Genomic DNA, 21,067 nt, shown 5'->3' on the forward strand with positions numbered 1-21,067 from the left:
TATTCTGGTATTTTTATCTTCCAAGAAAATTTAACATTGTAATAATTTGTTTTAAAACGTTTAGAGAAATCCTTGATTTACATAGGTTTCCTTTGTATCAGTTTGATTTGATAAATTATTATTTTTACGTTAATAGGTCATGTTGAATATTGTGATGATGATAACTTAATATTTCATCGAAACCATTGAGTAAGGGTTCTAGTTTCTTAAAGTTCATTCAGAGCTTTTCGTTTTAAATTTTTATAGTAATGGAGTTCGATATTTTTGTTGTTTTACTTCTTGTTATCTTCTTACCTCGTGTACATCTTTAACAAAAACGAAATATGTTTGAAAAAAAAAATTAATTTAAAAAATACTCCGTAAATAAAAATATGAATACAAGGTACTTTAGATTCTGTTAAAGATTCGTTTACATTAATTGAGTGATTGCAATTATTTGCAAAAGAAAGTGTATGTTGTCAGACAAGCCAAAGTAATTATTGCTATTGAAAAATCCTAAGTTCAATTTGATAGAAAACAAAATACCGGTACATGTGAATTTGAACGATGTGGTATATTGATGATAAATAAACTCATCATAGATACCAGGACTAAATTTAGTATACGCCAGACGCGCGTTTCGTCTACAAAAGACTCATCAGTGACGCTCGAATCCAAAAAAGTTTAAAAGGCCAAATAAAGTTCGAAGTTGAAGAGCATTGAGGACCAAAATTTCTAAAAGTTTTGCTAAATACAGCTAAGGTAATCTATGCCTGAGGTAGAAAAGCCTTAGTATTTCAAAAAATTCAAAAATTTGTAAACAGTAAATTTATAAATATAACCATAACAATGACAATTCATGTCAGCACTTTTGGGCTTGTGATACCCTCGGGGAAATAAATCTCCACCAGCAGTGGCATCGACCCAGTGGTTGTAAATACACTCATCATAGATACCAGGACTAAATTTAGTATACGCCAGACGCGCGTTTCGTCTACAAAAGACTCATAAGTGACGCTCGAAACAAAAAAGTTAAAAAGGCCAAATAAAGTTCGAAGTTGAAGAGCATTGAGGACCAAAATTTCTAAAAGTTTTGCCAAATACAGCTAAGCGAATCTTTTCTTTTAATTTCATGTTCGTGTTTCATTGATATTCGATTATTGGCTCCGGGTTCAGGAAGACATATGAATTGAAGATGGTTAATATCTTTGATTCGGTTGATACCAAAGCCCACGTTGTACTATGCTCAAATAAAATCAAACTTTAAAAAAATATTCAGAAGGTAATAATGTCATTTCAAGTTGAAGATAAAGAGTGGTTAGGTGATTTAGTCGATATTTCTGAAACAGTAATACAATATTAGTCCACAAACCTGCAGAGGTATTTTACTGATACTGTGGCGTGGAGTTACAGTATCATTTCGGATTTTAATTGTATAGGTTGGATAATCTTCTATCATGAGCGTTACACGATATAATTCGTCAGCTTTGTATCCATTCTTTGTAGTTGCATCGATGATGAGTTGTCCTAGTGTCTATAGCAAAAGAGTAGTCAGGTTGATAATATAGTGTTATTAAAGGGGTGTTTTCATATTAGTCCGGTATTATGTTCATGTATAGTCGTAATATGTCGCTATTTTGCTGTAATGACTTGAAGCGTAGTTAGTCATTGGTTAATAATTCATATAACGTCTTTGATGAATACGATGTATTCAAGAATAACTTTATGTCGAAATTGACATGTGCTACTAAACTTACGAACTCAGTTATATCAAAAAGAAAAAAATGGATAATAGGCTTAGTATATTGTTTTAAAATCAAAATTTGTCAAAAAGAAGTGAATTTTTCTGATTAATTTACAAAAGTAAAGCACAATTTGTTAATTTCAAAAGGTTGTTGGTGCCTTCATCTTAAAACAAACTTTGTATTTACTGCCTTTTTATAAGTGAACCCATTTGAGATTATTCAGAAAATTCCTTATTTTATTGTTGGTCAGTATTCATGGTATATTTGGTTTAAGATTATCCCCATCTTTCCCCTGAAGTCTGAGGTGAGTTTTTCATGTGTTATTCAAATTGAAATTCGATATTCTATATCTAAAGTCTCACACTCTACATTTAGTTTATAAGTCATCTATGGCACATTCATCTGGATTAGCTTCTCTTGCATGTAAATTATCACCATCAGGATCTTCTACTGGTAATGTAATTGTTGTTGGACATCCGAACGGAATTCTATAACAATTGTAGTTATTTAATAATTAGTTTATTTAATTAGTATAACATTTTCTGAGGTTATGAAGCTATCATGATCATAGTGCTTCATTCCTATTTTCTAATGACATCCATGTAAAATCATAAAACAAAACCACTTTCTGCAACTACTCCTATTTATCATATTTCAAATTGGTACAATATGGACATGGCGAATTCGTAAAGGGGATGGTTGATGTTGGCGGGATAGGGTTTTTTATTCATAGGCTTTTATAATTGTTTCAATTTTGTACAATAAGGTTTATTGCATTTTGTTATGCATAAATTTTTATACTGGCTTGCGCAATATATTTTTTTCAGTTTTACAAGGCCAAGATAATAATAAAGTCGTGTGTTTCTGCAATTTGTAAGTGACACATTTAAAATAGAGTTTGCACTTTATTATTTAACTGACTAAGCTAGACAACTCAACATTATTTGAATTCAAATATTATTTGTTTTTCGTTCATTTTTTTATACAAATAAAAATAAGGTCGTTAGTTTTCTCGTTTGAATTGTTTTACAATGTCATATCGGGGCCTTTTATAGCTGACTATGCGGTATGTGCTTTGCTCATTGTTGAAGGCCGTACTGTGACCTATAGTTGTTAATATCTGTGTCATTTTGGTCTCTTGTGGACAGTTGTCTCATTGGCAATCATACCACATCTTCTTTTTTTATATTTGAATATTCAGTAATATGTTTACCCTACTGTAGGTTGAACTGCTGCCACAGGACTAGCGTTTGGTAAATTACTATCATTCCGTAACCTCAGATCTATTGTTGTAACAAGTCTTCCAGGACCAGATGCGGGGACTGCCCATGGAATACCGTCTAGCCTATACGAGAAAAGTAGGAGAATTGTTGATTATTGTTCCTGTTGTGTATCTGTGAGTGTTAACTATTTTGTGCAGTTTCCTATGTGCATCATCATCATCATCATCTTCATCTTCATCATCATCATCATTATCGGCATTGTTGTCTTTATTCATTGTGATAGTCGTTTGTTTTTGAAAAACATCTTCACAAATATGGACTATCTACCGTGTTAAAAACATTTTAGTCCACTTATTGACTTGAAAAACTTTGTGTTACACTTAAAAACAGTAAAATATGTGTAAATTATAATTTTAGCGTAAGAAAGGTCCGAGATGTAGAAACACAAACTGACAATGCGATGACTAATAACATTGAAAGCGACCAAAAGACAAACAATAGTCTACTACAAAAAACATCATAGAAAACTTATTACTGAACAAAACGAACGAATCCTACTAAAAACCGTGGGATGATCTTATCTGCCCTGGGAGGGTGCGCAGATCCTGCTCTATATGTGACACCCGTCGTGTTACTCATTTGAAATATCTTGACAAATTATTTTAACTGATTAGCCATCATCACCCAATAGCGGATTTGTGATTTACTCTTATCTAACCCTCAGTCATCAGCAAATTCTTTAACCATCAGTCATGAAAATCTTCGAACCTAAAAAGGCTGCAATAGTTCCCGCCTAAATAAATATCCCATCCATAACTTAACAAACAAAACAAATGAATATAAACTTATCATAGATACCAGAAACGAGTAAGTTCTTCTTTTTGAATATATCGATCTATCTTAAAATCAGGAAAAGTAGTATGATTGCCAATGAGACATATACCAAAATAGATCAGAGGCCAAATATAACTTTTTCGTGAATAATTAATAATTACGGATCACCGCACGGCCTTTAACAAGTTGCAAAACATATACCGTATAGTAAGCTATCGTGTAGAAAGAAGTATGCGTGTTTACAAAGGAAAAATGCAAATACTAAACACTGTTTCTGTGAATCAGGAACATATATATTGACACTCATGCCAAGTATATTTACAAAGATGAATTCTAAAACATTTTTTTTAAAGTGCAAATTTAACAAAGATTAATAGGGGTTGTTGTCTCTTTGGCACATTCCCCATTTCCATTCTCAATTTTAGTAAATAATTAGTGGTATTACACCTGTTTATATAAAGTAATGAAATTAGTTCAGATAAAATCTAACACAAATAAAAAAAAAACATACCGGACAGTATATCTGTTTGTTCCATGAATAATGTGGAAAAAATGATTTTCGCCTTGTTCCCAGTCTGCTGAATGTTCACTAAATGATGTTAAAATGGTGTTAATATCTGATAAATTTATTGCTGGATTACAACCGGAGATACATTTCCATTGCATTGATGATAATGATGGCGGAACGGTTCCTTTTATGTACAAGTTACTAGAAGAACAGTTTTGGCCACACGGGCCTGTGCCCTTTTCCCATGTTAATCGATAAGTAAATCTGACCTAAAAAAAAGATATATCAATTGTCACCAATTGTTCATTGAAATCCGCTAAAAAAAACTTTTAATAAAATATGTGTGAGGCTACGATTTTGACTACATGATACGAGATTGCTATGAAATAAAATAAAAATTTTAAACATATATTTGTCATTTTACGTGACGTCCACATCGGATGAAGTTCGGCATCTTCTTTAGTTAAAACTGGGTGCCCGCTGGTGATAGTGGGGTATAGTCCTTTAATCATTTGATGTAAATTAACATTGTGTTTTCGTATCATATACATGTACATGTAATACATAAATATATAATTCAACTCTAACGAAGCACATTTTGACCTTCTTGAATTACCCTAGCCTTTGAAAATAAAAAGATGTTGTAAATTTGCCAATGAGACAAGTCTCCACCAGAGACAAATTGGCAGAGAGTTTAATTTATTTTGCAGGCATTGCTTTTTTAAGACACCAGATCTTCTTGAAAAATATCTTTGCTTTAAAATTTTTAATTTGATCTCTTGGTTTGTTTTAGGAAAGTTTAAATTCTCATATTTCACAAGTAAATAACATCAACAAATTAAGTTGGTCATATGTACAATTAAAAAAAAAACACTTTATATATTCTTGCATTACGTACTCTTGGTCCTCATTTGATAATTGTATCATTTTAAGAAGTAATTTAAAAGCAGGTCAATAACTAAGTTAAACAGTGACTTTAGAATTCCTGCAGACATTCGGTATTAGTGCATTTGTTCATACGTGTATAAAAAAAAATCACCGTTTTTTTTGCAAAACCCAATTTTAATTCTTAAATTTTCAAATGGAAGGAAAAATCAGAAAAATACTACCTGGCTGCTATGTGGCCACTTTAACCAACTAATGCTTCCTCCTAGATAAGCTTGGTTTGAAACAGAAATGAGACTTATAGCAATATATATCCTTAAATGCAAAAACATTTTCCAGTTCTCAATCTGAAGTGTAGACCATTGACATTAACGAATTCACATTGTACTGGGTGTTTTATGTACAGATCTGACTATATATAGCTAGGAGTTTTAAAATAAACTAATCAAATGCCTTCCTAATGTTATTAAATTTCAAAAAAGTTCCCCCTTTATCATTTCCTCAAAGAGTTTAATTATGTTTTTAATATAAAATGAACTCATTCGTTGTTTATAAGTCGAAGTAATGTCCACTTTAAACAATAACTTGAAAATAAAGAGCAATGTTAGATGAAGAATTAAAATCTACAATAATTGACCATTTTTACATTTAATTTTAACGATTAATACCGTTACCAACCTTAGTATATCCGAAATTCGAAATGTGTGAACAACTTTTAATCTCAAACAATTCATTATAACTAATTCAATAATTGCAGACTTATTTTCTTTTTGATAAGCGAATTCAAGCCTTCGACAAGGGATTCAAAGCAGGATATCAAAAAAGGAAATGTTCAAATTATTAATAGACTAAAGCTCGAATCAAAGTATTTGTGACACATTCTTTATGTGTATACTTATACTGAGCGTCAAGAAACTTCGAATCTATGTAAGTAAATCCGTCGTGGAATGGAGAATCTAGAATAACAATATTCCATTCTATAAAGCATTGTAACATTTTCCCCAGCCGTAATTTTCGATTGGTAACTCGATTCTGAAATGTTAAGACAGCCAATACACCTGCTCTAGAATTGGAACATATTTAACCTTTTTTTTTTAAATTATAAATGGAAATTAAATTTTATACATTTCATGAGACCTAATATAAAAAAGAAAATGTGGTATGATTGCCAATGAAACAACTCTCCACACGAGACCAAAATGACACCAAAATTAACAACTATAGGTCGCCGTACGGCCTTCAACAATGAGCAAAGCCCATACCACATAGTCAGCTATAAAAGGGCCTGAAATGACAATGTAAAACAATTCAAACGAGAAAACTAACGGTCTTATTTATATAAAAAATTGAACGAAAAACAAATATGTAACGCATAAACAAACGACAACCACTGAAATACAGGCTCCTGACTTGGGACAGGCACATACAAACATAATGTTGCGGGGTTAAGCACTTTTCTGGATTAACCTTTACCAGAAACGCTCAAAGACAAACACAAACAACCCATGTATAAATTCAAATAAACGTTAGTTTTACGACCAAAGGAGATATGAATAGAACAGATTAATTCTGTTACGGTAAACTTTGCGTGAGGGAGTTAGAACCTTTTTTGCTTAGTATTTTTTATTTTACTGTTATACAATTACTGTCTTTTGATGAGGTAAATATGCGGTTTTATTGACTTTTGAAAAAAAATGATATTCACTGAGGCCGACGGCCGAAGTGAATATCAATTTTTCAAAAGTCAATTAAACCCCATATTTACAGTAATTGTTTTATTCCATATTCCGAGAGAAGAAAATGTTTTTAATGTCCATCATATACCAAAACAAATTGTATATGAAACATTTTACCATAACGTTGCATGTAATAGCGCGTAAAAGTCAATTAAACCCCATATCACGGCCGACACTCGAGAGTTTGGTTGGTTAATCTATATTTAGTATGTGGCTATATCGGCGGTGGGTCTGTTAATCGGGTTGGCTAAAGTCTGTTAATCAGGTGTTATCGAGGAAATCATTGGAAATTCTGCATGTTTCATTGTATAACTTTTTAAATATATGTTTATCATAAAAATAATTCATGTCTAACAAAACAATTCAATGTACTGAATCCAGTGGTGTAATTATTATTTTTCTAGCTTCGATGTACGATCTATAAAATGAAAAGGCGTGTTACTCATCAATAAATTTATACACATTTTACACACACAAAATGTACACAAAAAGACACGTTGGTTGAATTTACTTGCATGCGATATTTTGAACATCGAACAAAGACAGGCATTATGTTTGTCAACCAAATTGATAACATTGTGTGAAAAATCTACACAAAAATCTGTATTTTGGTGACATAAATCAATCTTTATTTAAAACCTGGTCTGTTAATGGGTCGGATGTTAAGAGTTATGAATGGCAATAAAAGTATAATTTTATTGCTGTATGGGGTGTTATCGGATCAAATGTGTAGGCTCAAGACGAGTGGCTAAAATATTATCAGATTATTACATGGCATTTTTCATATCGCATGTATTATCAGCCCTAGGTTCAATATCAGCCCAAGAGCCGCATGGCTCGAGGGCTGATATTGACCGAGGGCTGATAATACATGCGATATGAAAAATGACATGTTATAATCTTTTTATCATATGCTTCAAAAATGGAGTAAAATAACAGATTCATATATTGATCCTTTTACGTGGTTCCCAAATAGAAGTTCAAAGATTGAAAAGTTCACGGACGTCGGACCCAAATTTAGTACATTCGATATCAAATCTTTCTATACCATATGCCTCAACAGAGGATAACACATTTTTAATATGGACGACTCGACAAACCAAAAAAAACAAACAAAAAACAACAATATACATATTAATGAACACTGTTTGGAGAAGTCAACCTTTTCAAAGTAACTTTCTAAATTATGTTTGAAACTTATAAAGAATGCATTTATTTAATAATTTGTTTGTTTGTTTTTTTAATTTTATTTGTTATTATTTTACACAATATACTTTTCAGTATCTAAATAATTGTTTTGTACACTATTTCGTAATGTTTTCCACTGAAAACGTAGCATTGAGGTGTATTTTCCGGAATTTGCCGAGTATCACCGGAATGCCATGTGATAACGTTACGGAAAGGCATGTGATAACAATCGAAGCATGTGATAAACTTTTCATATCAGCCCGCTAAACACCAATTCGAAAAATATGGAATTTACGTTAATTTAATGCTATTATCATACAGTAAAAATCATATGTTATTTAGTCTAAGTATATGATAAACGGAAACAACACATGAGCAATGAAACATAATATATACGGAAACACTGACATGAACAATGAATTTAGGCCATGAATATTGAAAACTGATATAAAAAAGTGTAATATTAAAGTATTATTATACATCATGTTAAAATGCCATATTTTGATTGCCTAATACGAAGGTGTTAATTTACTCTATCACACGGCTGAGCGGGTGACAATTTTTTGGAATGTCACCCTCTCGGCTAGACCAATCAAAAATCGGCAGTTTAAACGACAATGATTTGAATCTACATCAAGTTATTTTATAGACAATGCTTAAAGTTCTAATTTACTATACAACGAAGCGTGGAACGACTCAAACTTATTTCTTTTACAATTGTTGGAAAAACGTATTTCACTTGTTAATATTTTTACTTTAAAACCTATAAACCATTGTGTGTTATGCTTATTGTTGATATTAACCGCATTCGTTCACCATCGATGGGTCACAGTTCAACTGGTGATGTACATTTCATCATGTTCATTGTGATGTATATTTCTCAGCCAGATATGAGGCCTTTTAAAAGGGGTATTTACCAAAAATTTAAATAAAATAAATAACAATAACAAAATAACAACAATTGAAAATATTTTTTTTCTTGATAGCAGAGCTTTTTTCCCGTTTCGGGCCTAATCCTTGTATCGTTTATATGTCAAGTCAATGCACTACTATTGTCTGTTTATTTCACTTCTGTTGATTTTTCAGATACCCGTTACGCTGTCAAGTACGTGACTACATAGAAAATACTTTATAATAAAACTCATCTGTTAAAGAAAATGATGATAGGACATTCATTATAATAAATCAAATATCACATAGCTGAGAGCGTGATAGAGCAGATCGGTATCCCTCGAAAAAACATGTTTCTATATTAGCCCTGGTATCATCCCGAGACTCCCATATCGGCCTCGAGGCTTTAGCCGAGGGCCGATATGGGTCGAGGGATGATACCAGGGCAAATATGGAAAAACATGTTATAATCTTTAAGCTATTTATCACATATTTAAGTGTATCCCTCGAAAATGTTCTATGATATATATCATTTTGTCAGACACTTTTCTTTTTTTGATTTGATTCTTATAATGTACCTAAAATCTGTATATTAAATAGATTTTAATATTAAAATTGTGCGTTTTACTCTTAACAGACGTATAACCAACCCGATTAACAGACCAACCGCCGATATAGCCGCATACTCAATATAGATTAACCGACCTATCTCTCGGTTAGCCGAGTGTCGGCCGTGCATATTTACCGAAACAAAAGACAGTAATTGTTTTATTCCATATTCCGAGGAAAGAACATGTATTTGATGACAAACATATGCCAAAACAAATTTTACATGAAACATTTTACCATAACGTTGCATGTAAAAGCGCGTGACGTTTAGCGCGGTGAATAACACTTTCTCAGGTGAATATGCTTTTTTATTCAAAATCCAATTCATATAGAGAAACCTACTAAAATAATACCAATATGGAATAATTATTTTTTAGGAATTACAAACTTACAGCCGAATATTTTTTTAAGTTCTGTTCAATTTAATAATTACATTATATGTATGTTTCATTATAATATTTTATTCTGATTGGCTAACTGCACATCACGTGTTATTCCGTAAGCAGTTGCATTGCTCAATACAACTTTTCACTCATGATAACACGTGCTCCAACAATAAAGTGCACAGGTGAATTAAATAATAAAATATATAAAATTCGTGTTTTCATGATCATAGCTAAACAATGTAATTATAAGTATTGAATGCTTCTTTTTGTAACTTTATAGGGTTGTAAAAGCGTTGATCGTGCGTACATTTTTAGAATGAAGCGCTTCCGCGTTTCATACAAAATGTACTTCGGTCAACGCTTTTACATCCCAATAAATTTACAAAAAGAAGCATTCAATTCTTAAATAAAATTCATAATTGAATAATTATATTTATCAACAGATTTGTCACACTGAATATTTATGAAAACATGTCATTCGTAGATAGATTAAAACAGTAAAATCTGTAAATTCATGAACCAATTTTGTAGGTTTTTTTTTAATATATGAAAATCACGTGAGGTACCCAAATTGCACCTATTTTGACAGGTTTTTTTTTCACATACGTTTATTTATAAACCAGACAAAAGGTCCCCATCATTCTGTTTAGTTTCAAGATGTATCATTATTCACTATATATGGTTTCACCAATTTAATTTTTAATCTATACTGAATCATAAAAAATGGTTTGAAAAGACCTCCAGACGGTCTAGCTATGATTCTGAAATAAGGAGTACCCAAATTGCATCCATGCTTTAAATTCGCAGCCTTAAAAATCGAATTACGGATAATTTGTTTTATTTCTTCCAATATTTAGACGGATATTAATCTATGCTTACTAATCATTTCTTAAGGAAGGGAGGCTTGTAACATATTTTGTTTGCTCATTTTGAAAATATGCATGCATGCATGATCTTTTGGTGGACGTCGCATGGCGGCGTTTCTGTACATTTTAACTTTTGTAGTTATACTTCACCCGTTGATTATGTATTTAGACATACTGTGAACGTTTTGTGCATACTAAAATATAAAATTATTTACTTATGTTGAAAGACGTGCATAATGTCAAATGATAAATTACAAATTGGTTCGTCTCTTAAGAAAACATGCATGTAAGGTTTCCGCTGCTACTTTTACTAAATATGTGTAATTTGGGTACTCGGCGCAACTTGAGTACTGAGAAATCCTATCAAGTTATAAATGTCCTCGATATTGAATTGCCAAATTGGTTAAACAAGGAAGTTAACTTTAACTACCCAAATATTACCAATGTATACTATACTAGATAATATTTATAAAGAGACGAATGTTACATTTTGAAAAATGTTTTTCAATATTTTGTTTTACCTTATACTAATACTTATTGACATAACAAGATTACAGTTAGAGCATATCATTAAGCAAATGAATCAAAATATTATATTCTATTATGCCCACTCCATATATCTCTCCATTCGTTTATTCATACTTTGACTTTGCTGAAAACAGATACATACATTATCTTATACATATTCTTCATATTTAAAAATATAAATAGAAGGTCAATCTCTTTCTTCCTCACAAATGTTTAATTTCCTCCTCTACCAATATACTAATATAAACTTCACAATCTCTGTCTTCCTCACAAATGTTTAATTTCATCTCTTTCTTCCTCACAAATGTTTAATTTCCTCCTCTACCAATATACTAATATAAACTTCACAATCTCTTTCTTCCTCACAAATGTTTAATTTCATCTCTTTCTTCCTCACAAATGTTTAATTTCCTCCTCTACCAATATACTAATATAAACTTCACAATCTCTGTCTTCCTCACAAATGTTTAATTTCATCTCTTTCTTCCTCACAAATGTTTAATTTCCTCCTCTACCAATATACTAATATAAACTTCACAATCTCTTTCTTCCTCACAAATGTTTAATTTCATCTCTTTCTTCCTCACAAATGTTTAATTTCCTCCTCTACCAATATACTAATATAAACTTCACAATCTCTGTCTTCCTCACAAATGTTTAATTTCATCTCTTTCTTCCTCACAAATGTTTAATTTCCTCCTCTACCAATATACTAATATAAACTTCACAATCTCTTTCTTCCTCACAAATGTTTAATTTCATCTCTTTCTTCCTCACAAATGTTTAATATCCTCATCTATCAATATACTAATATAAACTTCACAATCTCTTTCTTCCTCACAAATGTTTAATTTCTTCGTCTATCTATATAATAAAACATTTTAATTAGACATCTGCTCGTATATTAAAAAAAAACATTAAATACAAATTCTTTATATCTAATAAAAAAATGTTTTCTTGTCGCTAAATAGTCTTCTTCTTTCTTTCTTGTGTATTAGCTTCCTATCTAAGGAACACCCCGCAATGGGTAATCAGGAGTATTTACATTAGTGGGTTAATCAAAGATTTATTTTATATTTTTAAAAGTTAATTACAATAGGGTTAAAAAGTAAAAAAAAAACAAAAAAAGGTAAAAATAATCGACAAAATTAATAATGTAAAAAAGGGCCAGTAGACGTGCTCTGTACATATGGTGGAGAGGTTAACATGGTTAAGAGATAAAAATACAAATAAATTTGGGATGGAAAAATATTCACAGGATTAGAAAAATAAAATGTACATGTTTGGAGGCATAAAATCTAAAACCCAACTTGTCCATCATAAGTAAAAAAGTAAAAATTGCTTAGGTACAAAAGTTACTAAAGTACATTGTCTATACTAATCATTCCTAGCATTCACATACTTCCATTTGAATTTCACTTGTTTTCTAAGTTCTTAAGAAGCTGTAAGCGGCAGATATGTATTTTGTAACAGAAGTCTCTAGTCAGTGACTCGACATTCATCTTCTGGGTTTTACTGAGGTTTTGCATACTGTGGAAAACTGAGAAATCTAGCAAGAGTGCTACAATGTTTTGGTTAATGTTAAAAAGTTGTTCCCATCCTTTGCAGCCTATGATATTTGTGACCAGGATTTTGAGAGGAAGGAAATACTTCATACGAGTTTCCCTTAAAGCTGGACAGAATGTTAAGACATGCGTTAAATCTTCGTCCTCCCTCTGACACAGCAGGCATGTTGCATTTATCTTGTATTGACTAAATTTGTATTTGTCGGCCTGTACCAAGTATGTACCAGTGAGCATACGAGCTTTGATCATGCTTTTCCGTACATCTAACAAGCTCTGTGATGCAGATTCCCAGACTGGGTGGACAGTACCTATCTCTAAAATGGTTGTGTTGAGTGAACTCAATGATGATTTTGACTTTGCCTTTTCTTGTAGTTCATAGGTCCAGTATTTGTTAATTGTGGATCTCAGGATTTTTTTCCATACACCTTTTGAAGGAAGTTTTATACTGGAGTCAAGAATGTTTGGCAGGTTGTATTATTGTAGCAGTAAAATTGATTGATGAAAGAAGCTTTTAGGATTATCGGAATTGACGGATATTTGTCTTTTAAGAATTTCCTTTAATTTAGAGTTGTCACAGGACAGAATTGCATGTAAGAGTGTCAGTTTCTTTCTATGGATTTCTCCTTCTACCGGTAGGACACCCAGTAGTAAATAAATGGCAGGAATAGCCGTTCTTTTAGAGAAAGATTGAATTGATCTGAGAGATTCTTTGTGAAACTTTTCCAGTAGTTCCATTTGAGTTTTGGTAAGAGTTAGGACTTCCAAGCCATACAAGAGTCTAGGTAATACATAGCTTTTGTATATTGTAACGGAGATTTTGGGATTTAAGCCGTTGGTTCCATGCAGACCTGAGTTCATTAGAGCATACTTGGTTCTTCTTGCAGATTTGATGCGATCCTCTATGTTGATATCACATTCCTTTCTAGTTGTTCGTTTTATACCCAGATGTACCGTTTCTTCAGAAGCAGAAATTTCCTTTCCCGACATGTTCCAGGAGTAAGGCTCGGGATTTTTTGATGATTTATAGTGGATAATTTTGGATTTAGTCGGGTGAATAGTATACTGATGTTGGTTTGCATATCTCTGTAGAATATTAAGCATCACCTGAAGTTCTTCTGGATTTGAGCTCAGTAGTGCTACATCATCAGCACATGTTGGTGCGCCACAGTATATTGTGCCTAATATAAAGCCTAATGAGTTTTCTTCCAGTTCTTTAAGAAGATCTTCCACAAATATTTTATATAAGTGGGTTGATAGAATACCCCCTTGTCTAACTCCTTGTTGGATGTTAAAGCTGTCACTGAATTCTCCCTGCCATTTAACTTTGGAGGTGAGACCGCTGTAGAAGTCTTTAATTAGTAACCATATATCAGGGTGTGTTCCACGGTCGAGAAGCTTGTCAAGAAGAATGGTATGTTGGACGACATCAAAAGCCGATTGGACGTCGACAGTTGCTAGATATAAGGATAATGCACTGCTTATTTCACATTTACACTCAGAGATTATTAGACTAGCGAAGAGTGGCCACAGACCTGCAGTAAATCCAAATTGTAAGTCAGTACCAGAGTTAATAAAGAGTTTGCCAAGAATGCAGAATTCGTGTAGTTTGGAGAGTACTGGAGTCACAGTGATGCCACGGTAACTGTTAACCAGAGATGGATTTTTTTCCTTTTTTAAGACTGGCGTCAAGATTCCTGATTTGAAGTCAACTGGGACTTTTCTTTCCTGCAAGATTTTATTGAAAATTTTTGTGATCACTGGTACCACAGTGTGTTGAGCGTATTTAAGATGTTCTGCACATATTCCGTGTTCGTCCGCTGATTTACCTGTGTTTAAGAATTCAATTGCTTGTTTTACTTCCTTTTCTGTGTATGGGTCCATTGATGGCAGATTTTGACTGAAAGTTTCCTCAACTATTTTCTGTCTTATTTGGCAGAGTTCCAGATAAGCATTGTCATATTCGTTCTCTTTTGGAAGGCTGAGATCTTCGTAGTAATTTGCGAAGGCACGGCTTTGATTTTGGGAAGAGAAGTCAAATTTACCGTCAATTTCCAAGCCGGAAGTTTCCGTTTTAGACTTTGATTTATTTCTATTGATGAGTTTGAAGAAGAGTTCAGATGAAGGATTGTCCATAATTTGCTCATATAGCTTTCTCCTGTCAGTTGCCTGTTCTTGTCTCTGTTGACTGCGGAGTTTCTTCTTTTCACTTTTGAGATCTTGCTTGCTTTGATGATTTTCTGGTTTACCCAGTGCTTTCCATTTAGAATATAATTGTTTGCAGGTTTTGAGATGTTTCCTGACTTTCGGTGAGGCTTTCCATTTTGGACCTTTTAGCTTGGTTATTTTTGATGGGACTGCCAGATGCGAAGCTTTTAACAGAATAGATGTCAGAGTTTTAATGTTCTCTGAGGTTGTTTTGTCTTCCCTTATGTCAGATAGTTTTTCTGAGATAGTATCCCGGTATAGTTGTTCATCAATCTCATTCCATTTCAGTCTTTGAACAGTTTTTTTATTTTGATTAGAGAATTTTTCAAGCAGAGGGACAGCAATATTGGTGATCATTGAGACAGGTACATGAGAGGAGACATTAGATGATGTGTTTTCCCAGATCTCATGATTACAATAAATATCCTTGTTGTTGGTCAGTATGTAGTCAATTTGCGAAGAAGATTGTCCTGAATGGTGGAAGAATGTTTTTTGTTCACCATAATTTCCGACAGTAGATAGGTTCATTTCCAAAACAAATTGTTTCAAAAGCTGGTCATGTTTGTTATTCCTACTAGTAGCGAGAGTACCATTTAGATCTCCACAGACAACTACTTGGTGAGTTGATTGATATTTCTCTATAATTGAGTGAATTATATCCAGACAGACTCCATATTCATACTGTGAATCGGTTTCCCTTGTTGGCATGTAAGTGTTAATTAAGCAGATATTCCAATTTGAGGTAAATAAAATAGCGACAATTCTTTCGTTTCCATCAGGGAGTTTTTTAATCTGATTGTTCCAAGTTTTTGGCCAGAGGATGGAAACTCCTGCTTGACCTCTAGGAGTTTGAATCCATCTAGTGGTTCGTTAGAGTCATGACATCTGGTATGGTTTTCCCATTCAGGTAAGAGCTTATTAAGGAAGTTCGACTGACACTCCCAGAGGAAGTGTTCTTGAAGACATATGATATGGGAGTTGTCGAGAATAGAGTGAAGAAAGGATGTGTTTGATTTTATCCCTTCAATATTACATGTAGTTAGTCTGATGTTCTCGGTTCTACTAGAGATTCCAGATTTTCCTTTTGTTCTGGAGGTTTCTCCTGGAGGCAGTTGTTTCGAAAAGGGGAATTTGACTTGATGATCCCTGTTCTATTTGGGGGTTGAATATTGTCTGTGGCAGAGAATTGGTAAGTTGTTTGATGGCTAGCCACTTGAGCTTTTTGTGAGTGTTCTATTGGCTGATGATGAGTTTCAGCTGTGGTAATGACTTGGTTGCTATGAGAATGATCCAAAAGGATGTCAGCTTGTTCTTTGTGCATTTCTGGATCTAAGTAGTTGACTATTTCTGAGTCAATTGGAGGTGAAGAAAAGCTAGTAGTGATAGTCTCATTTTGTGGCTTTGACATTCTTCCTATGTTTGTGTTTGAGGAAGGTTGAGAGGGTAGCTGTTTCTTTTGTTGGTATCTCCTGTTTGTCCAGCCTCTTTGACCAGTTTCCATTGATACCGACTGTGGTGTGATTTTAGCCATTCTTGCTTGAAGATTCGAGTTAGGAGCAGGTCTCGTTGAGTTCTCATTGAAAACCTTGTTATTGAGGTTGTATCGACCTGAGCTTTGTTGAAGATGAGGAGCCGGATGTTGAAAACCTAGATCAGTTCTAGATGCATTATTGTGGTATATATGTGGCTGAGGAATAAAAGGTGTTGGTATGTGAGGTGCCCTGTTCCCGTGAAAGTCCGGTACTTGCTGGGATGAGTAGGCATAAGTTGGTGGCAACAAGTTTTGTTGAGGGATACCTGGGTATCCATGGCCAGTTGCTACATGAGCGTTGGTTTGAAATTGAGGTTGAGGTTGATGTAGCATAGAGCCAGGATGGTTGGAGAACTGAGTTTGGCTGTAAGCTGGATGCAAGTTCCACTGAGGTATGAAAGGTACTGGTTGCTGAGGAGGATAATGCGGTTGGAGCAGATTGTGCTGACAAGGAGGATGATAGTGGCTCATAGGTCTGTTCTGAAGAGATAGCTGAGTAATTAGAGCAGTGTTGATGCTCATATTTTGAGCTGTTTGATTCTCCAAAATGCGCAGTCTGTTTTCCATTAGCTCTTGCTTGTAATAGGTATCTAAGTGCTGATGTGACAATGGAGAATTTGTATCGTTCCTGTGCCTTGGGTTGATATGAGGATTAGCATCAATCCTATAACTGTGGTGGGAGTTTTGACGTGAAGGATCAATTTCAGCCTGATCATTTTGGTGTTTAATGTGATCTTTAAATGTCTGAAGAACAGTGCGGAGTTGATTTACTTCGTTTTCTAAATCAAGAATTCTTGTTCTCTGTGTTATCAGTGTTTGGTCATGCGCTAAGACAGAAGACTTAACCTTTAATTTTCGTTGATTGGTTAATGACCTAGAAGTAGGTGAGTTGTTTCTCTTTGCTGATTTGCCCCTATCTGTAATGGGGTTTCTAGTTGAGGAAGTTGAATCGCTAGAAGTACCAGTCAGGACAGACTTTACCATGGTATCATCTTTTTCCAAGTTGTTTGCTGTCTGATTGTGGCAGCTAGTGATACAGGGATTTACGTAAGTGTCTGTGGGAAATTCCAGGGATGATTTCTGAGCTGGCGAGTCCATACATATGTCAGTAGTATGATCCTGTGTTTCGTGAGAGCTTATAGCAGGTTCAGAACTGGAGGTATTAATTGGTAACTCTTGATTGTTATCATCAGTTTGTGGAATGAAGGTGGCTCCTACATAGAGCAGATCGTCGTTACATTGGTCACAGTGATATTCTAGTTGATGAAAGGAGTTGATGTGGTCCTCTGTTAGGCCAACACATTTGTAGTGGAACCAGTTATTGCAAGAATCACAAGCGATCCCTTCTGTCTGGACATTTTGTTCACAGTTTGGGCATATTTCACCATCCTCCCTTTCAGCTAGTTGTAGTCCGCTGGTATCTTCTGTTGTTTCTAATGCTTCCATCTGGTTTCTATTTAGGTCCTTCTGTATGATGTTGGATAAAGAGTCTTTAATGATACTTAATTGAGAGTGTATGGTTTTGTTGCAAATGTTCAATTCTGTATAATGATTCTGAATCTCTGCACAGATTTTGTCAAAAATGTCGTTGATGAAGATATCAACCCTGCCGCCATTAACGGTCATCTTGTTTGTAGTATGATAAAGATTCATGGTAAATTTGAGAAGATTGCCTCAGTGGTTGATTGTTTGCTTTGCGATTGAAAATTTTGTAGCAGGAGTCAATGTTCAGGTTAGAAAGTTCAACGCCGTGCTGTTCTACTACTACAAAACTAAGGTTGAACTCGGGAGATTTAATTAATTGCAGAATTTTTTCTTTAATAAGCTCATAGGCCCCAGTGCTGAATTCCATAACGAAATTTTTTCCAGCTTTCATTTCATAATGTAAATGTTCCTGTTTACATTTTAAAGTTTTTGTTTCTAAGGCCTTTGGTCTGTTTAACGTGTAGTTTCTATTGTTGCCATGTATAGTTAAAATTTCTTTAGAGAGTAAGTTTCCTGTAGACTGAGATTTCTTAGACGTTCTGGTTTCCATCTTTCGCAACATGCTATCGTGACTCTCTTGTCGCTTCTTATCGCTTTTTGACGCTTCTTGTCTCTAATTAGTGAGACCCTATTTGTACGTTGTTGTCTTATATTTTTGTACATGATTTTTGGTGTAACTTTCTATATCTCTTTCGGAATATACTTAGTTTTTATGAAGACAGCTGAGAACTCCCGATGGAATGGCGCGGTGGAAAAACAATTTTGAACCTGATATTAGAAATTTAATCACACTTTTTACAGGATTTAGTGTATGTTTTAAAGTAGATGATTTAACCACATAAGACGGTGTACAGAGCATTAATAAGATCATAAGTACTGTAGGCCACAACGACCTGTTTCTAAGATAATCAAACATAATTTTTCATAACACGTTTTTGACAGTGTCTTGCTAACAATTCCATATAATATTTATACTCTATGCTGAATACGATAATGAAACAATGTTTTGGCCACTTTATTTCGGCCACTTAACTATCTCAAAACAACAACATATTACTTGAATAAATATATACTATGTTTTGTCAGAATTTAATTGTGAACCCATTTCTAGTCACTTCGGCACCAAGTCTGAGATTACTCTGACGTCCAATGACTGTTTTGCCAGACAAGCTGGGGCTGTGGGACGTCAGAGCTCGTCCCATATCAAAAAGTGGATATTTGCCCACCCAAAATTAGATGCGCTGCTTTGTCGCTTCTGGTGCCAACTGGCGGCCTTGGAATTATATAAATCGGGCATCAATCTGTTCATTTTTCATTTATGTAAGTTTCACCTACCTGCCACCCTTTATTTTCTCATATTTAGACAGATTTCACAGTGACCCATCGATTCAGACATTTTTCTTTTATCAGTCAGGGGACTTACATTTTCTAAATCACTGATTCAAGTAACATTATTTCCATAAGGTTGGAAGTTAGAGTTGTCTTTCTTTAATAATCACCTATTTAAGTACTACAAATTAATCACTAAAAGAAGTGATTTAATATTAGTGTAGCTTTAAATATAGAATACTAATGATCCAGGGACTAATTATGTTTCTAAACTTATCAGAACCAACATCTGTGTTGTCTAGGATGACCAGGTCATTCAGGTGATGATGACCTTGTACTGAATCTAAGATAATGACATAAAAATCACTTGTTTAAGTATCAGACCTCAATTTCCTTCCCAAAAATCACTTCTTTAAGTATCATTCTTTTAATAACCCCCACTAATTTCAACACCCCCGAACAGTGAAATTTTTATCGCGAACAGTAGAATTTTATTACATAATCTGAAAGATGAAACCTTGAACTTTACAGGAAAAATACTCCCACTGCTGTGAAAAATCTGTAAAGAAAGTATCAGTTCATTATGTAAAGCCATTATTATAGCATTTTTTCAACTAAAATAGAATTTTCAGGTAACTGATAGCATCAAAGGCATAAACCTTGCTATTTAAAAGAAGCAAAAAGTTCATATTTTTTAATTTTACTAATTAAAAGATGTCATTTAAACCTATGTGTTTAAAATTTTGAAAAAACTACAAAATCCCTATTTGTGACAAAACCTCGAATTTGCTACTCAAATAAGTGATTTAAAAATCACTTATTTCAGTAAGTCCCCTGACTGTTTATTTTCAAAAGGACTTCAAGTTATGAGGGATTTCGCGACCTCGGGACTCAAATATGCAAATGATTATACTTTTATCACCTCTTTTATCAGGTTGGGGATAACCCATCAAATGGGGAACTATTACCCAAATTAGTAACAATCCCTCATTTGAGTAGTCCAAGATTACTCTGACGTCCATCGGCTGATTTGCCAGACAAGCTGGGGCTGTGGGACGTCAGAGCTCGTCCCATATCAAAAAGTGGATATTTGCCCACCCAAAATAGATGCGCTGCTTCGTCGCTTCTGGTGACGATTGAGGGCCTTGGAATTATATAAATCGGGCATCAATCTGTTCATTTTTCATTTATCTCTTCATTTATGTAAGTTTCACCTACTTGTCAACCTTTATTTTTCCATATTTTAACAGTTTTCACAGAGACCCATCGATTTCTGCATTTTGACTTTCATTTTCAAAGATTATCACGTGACCACGAGAAAACAAGTGATAATTTATGCAAATGACCATATTTTAACACCTCATTCATTTACAATGCAAGTAATCTAAATGTCCGAGAGCTTCCGATTGTTATTGTGGTTGGCACCAGAAGCGACAAAGCAGCGCATCTATTTTGGGTGGGCAAATATCCACTTTTTGGTATGGGACGAGCTCTGACGTCCCACGGCCCAAGCTTGTCTGGCAAAACAGCCATTGGACGTCAGAGTAATCTCGGACTATTGGGCACCTATCAGT

At 33.8% G+C, this 21,067-nt stretch overlaps 1 protein-coding gene across 1 annotated transcript in view; it reads left to right on the plus strand.

Annotated features, from left to right (window-relative positions):
• The first annotated feature begins 18,860 nt into the window (after window positions 1–18,860).
• LOC139498409 (gamma-tubulin complex component 5-like) overlaps window positions 18,861–21,067 on the plus strand; it is a 44,508-nt gene continuing 42,301 nt past the window's right edge. The window contains exon 1 of the mRNA XM_071286790.1: window positions 18,861–18,973. Within this exon, the coding sequence (XP_071142891.1) occupies window positions 18,905–18,973 (69 nt within the window). The 5' untranslated portion in view covers window positions 18,861–18,904. The remainder of the gene's footprint in view (window positions 18,974–21,067) is intronic.

Source organism: Mytilus edulis, chromosome 12 (genome assembly GCF_963676685.1).
Source record: "Mytilus edulis chromosome 12, xbMytEdul2.2, whole genome shotgun sequence".
In the NCBI taxonomy this organism is placed as follows: domain Eukaryota; kingdom Metazoa; phylum Mollusca; class Bivalvia; order Mytilida; family Mytilidae; genus Mytilus; species Mytilus edulis.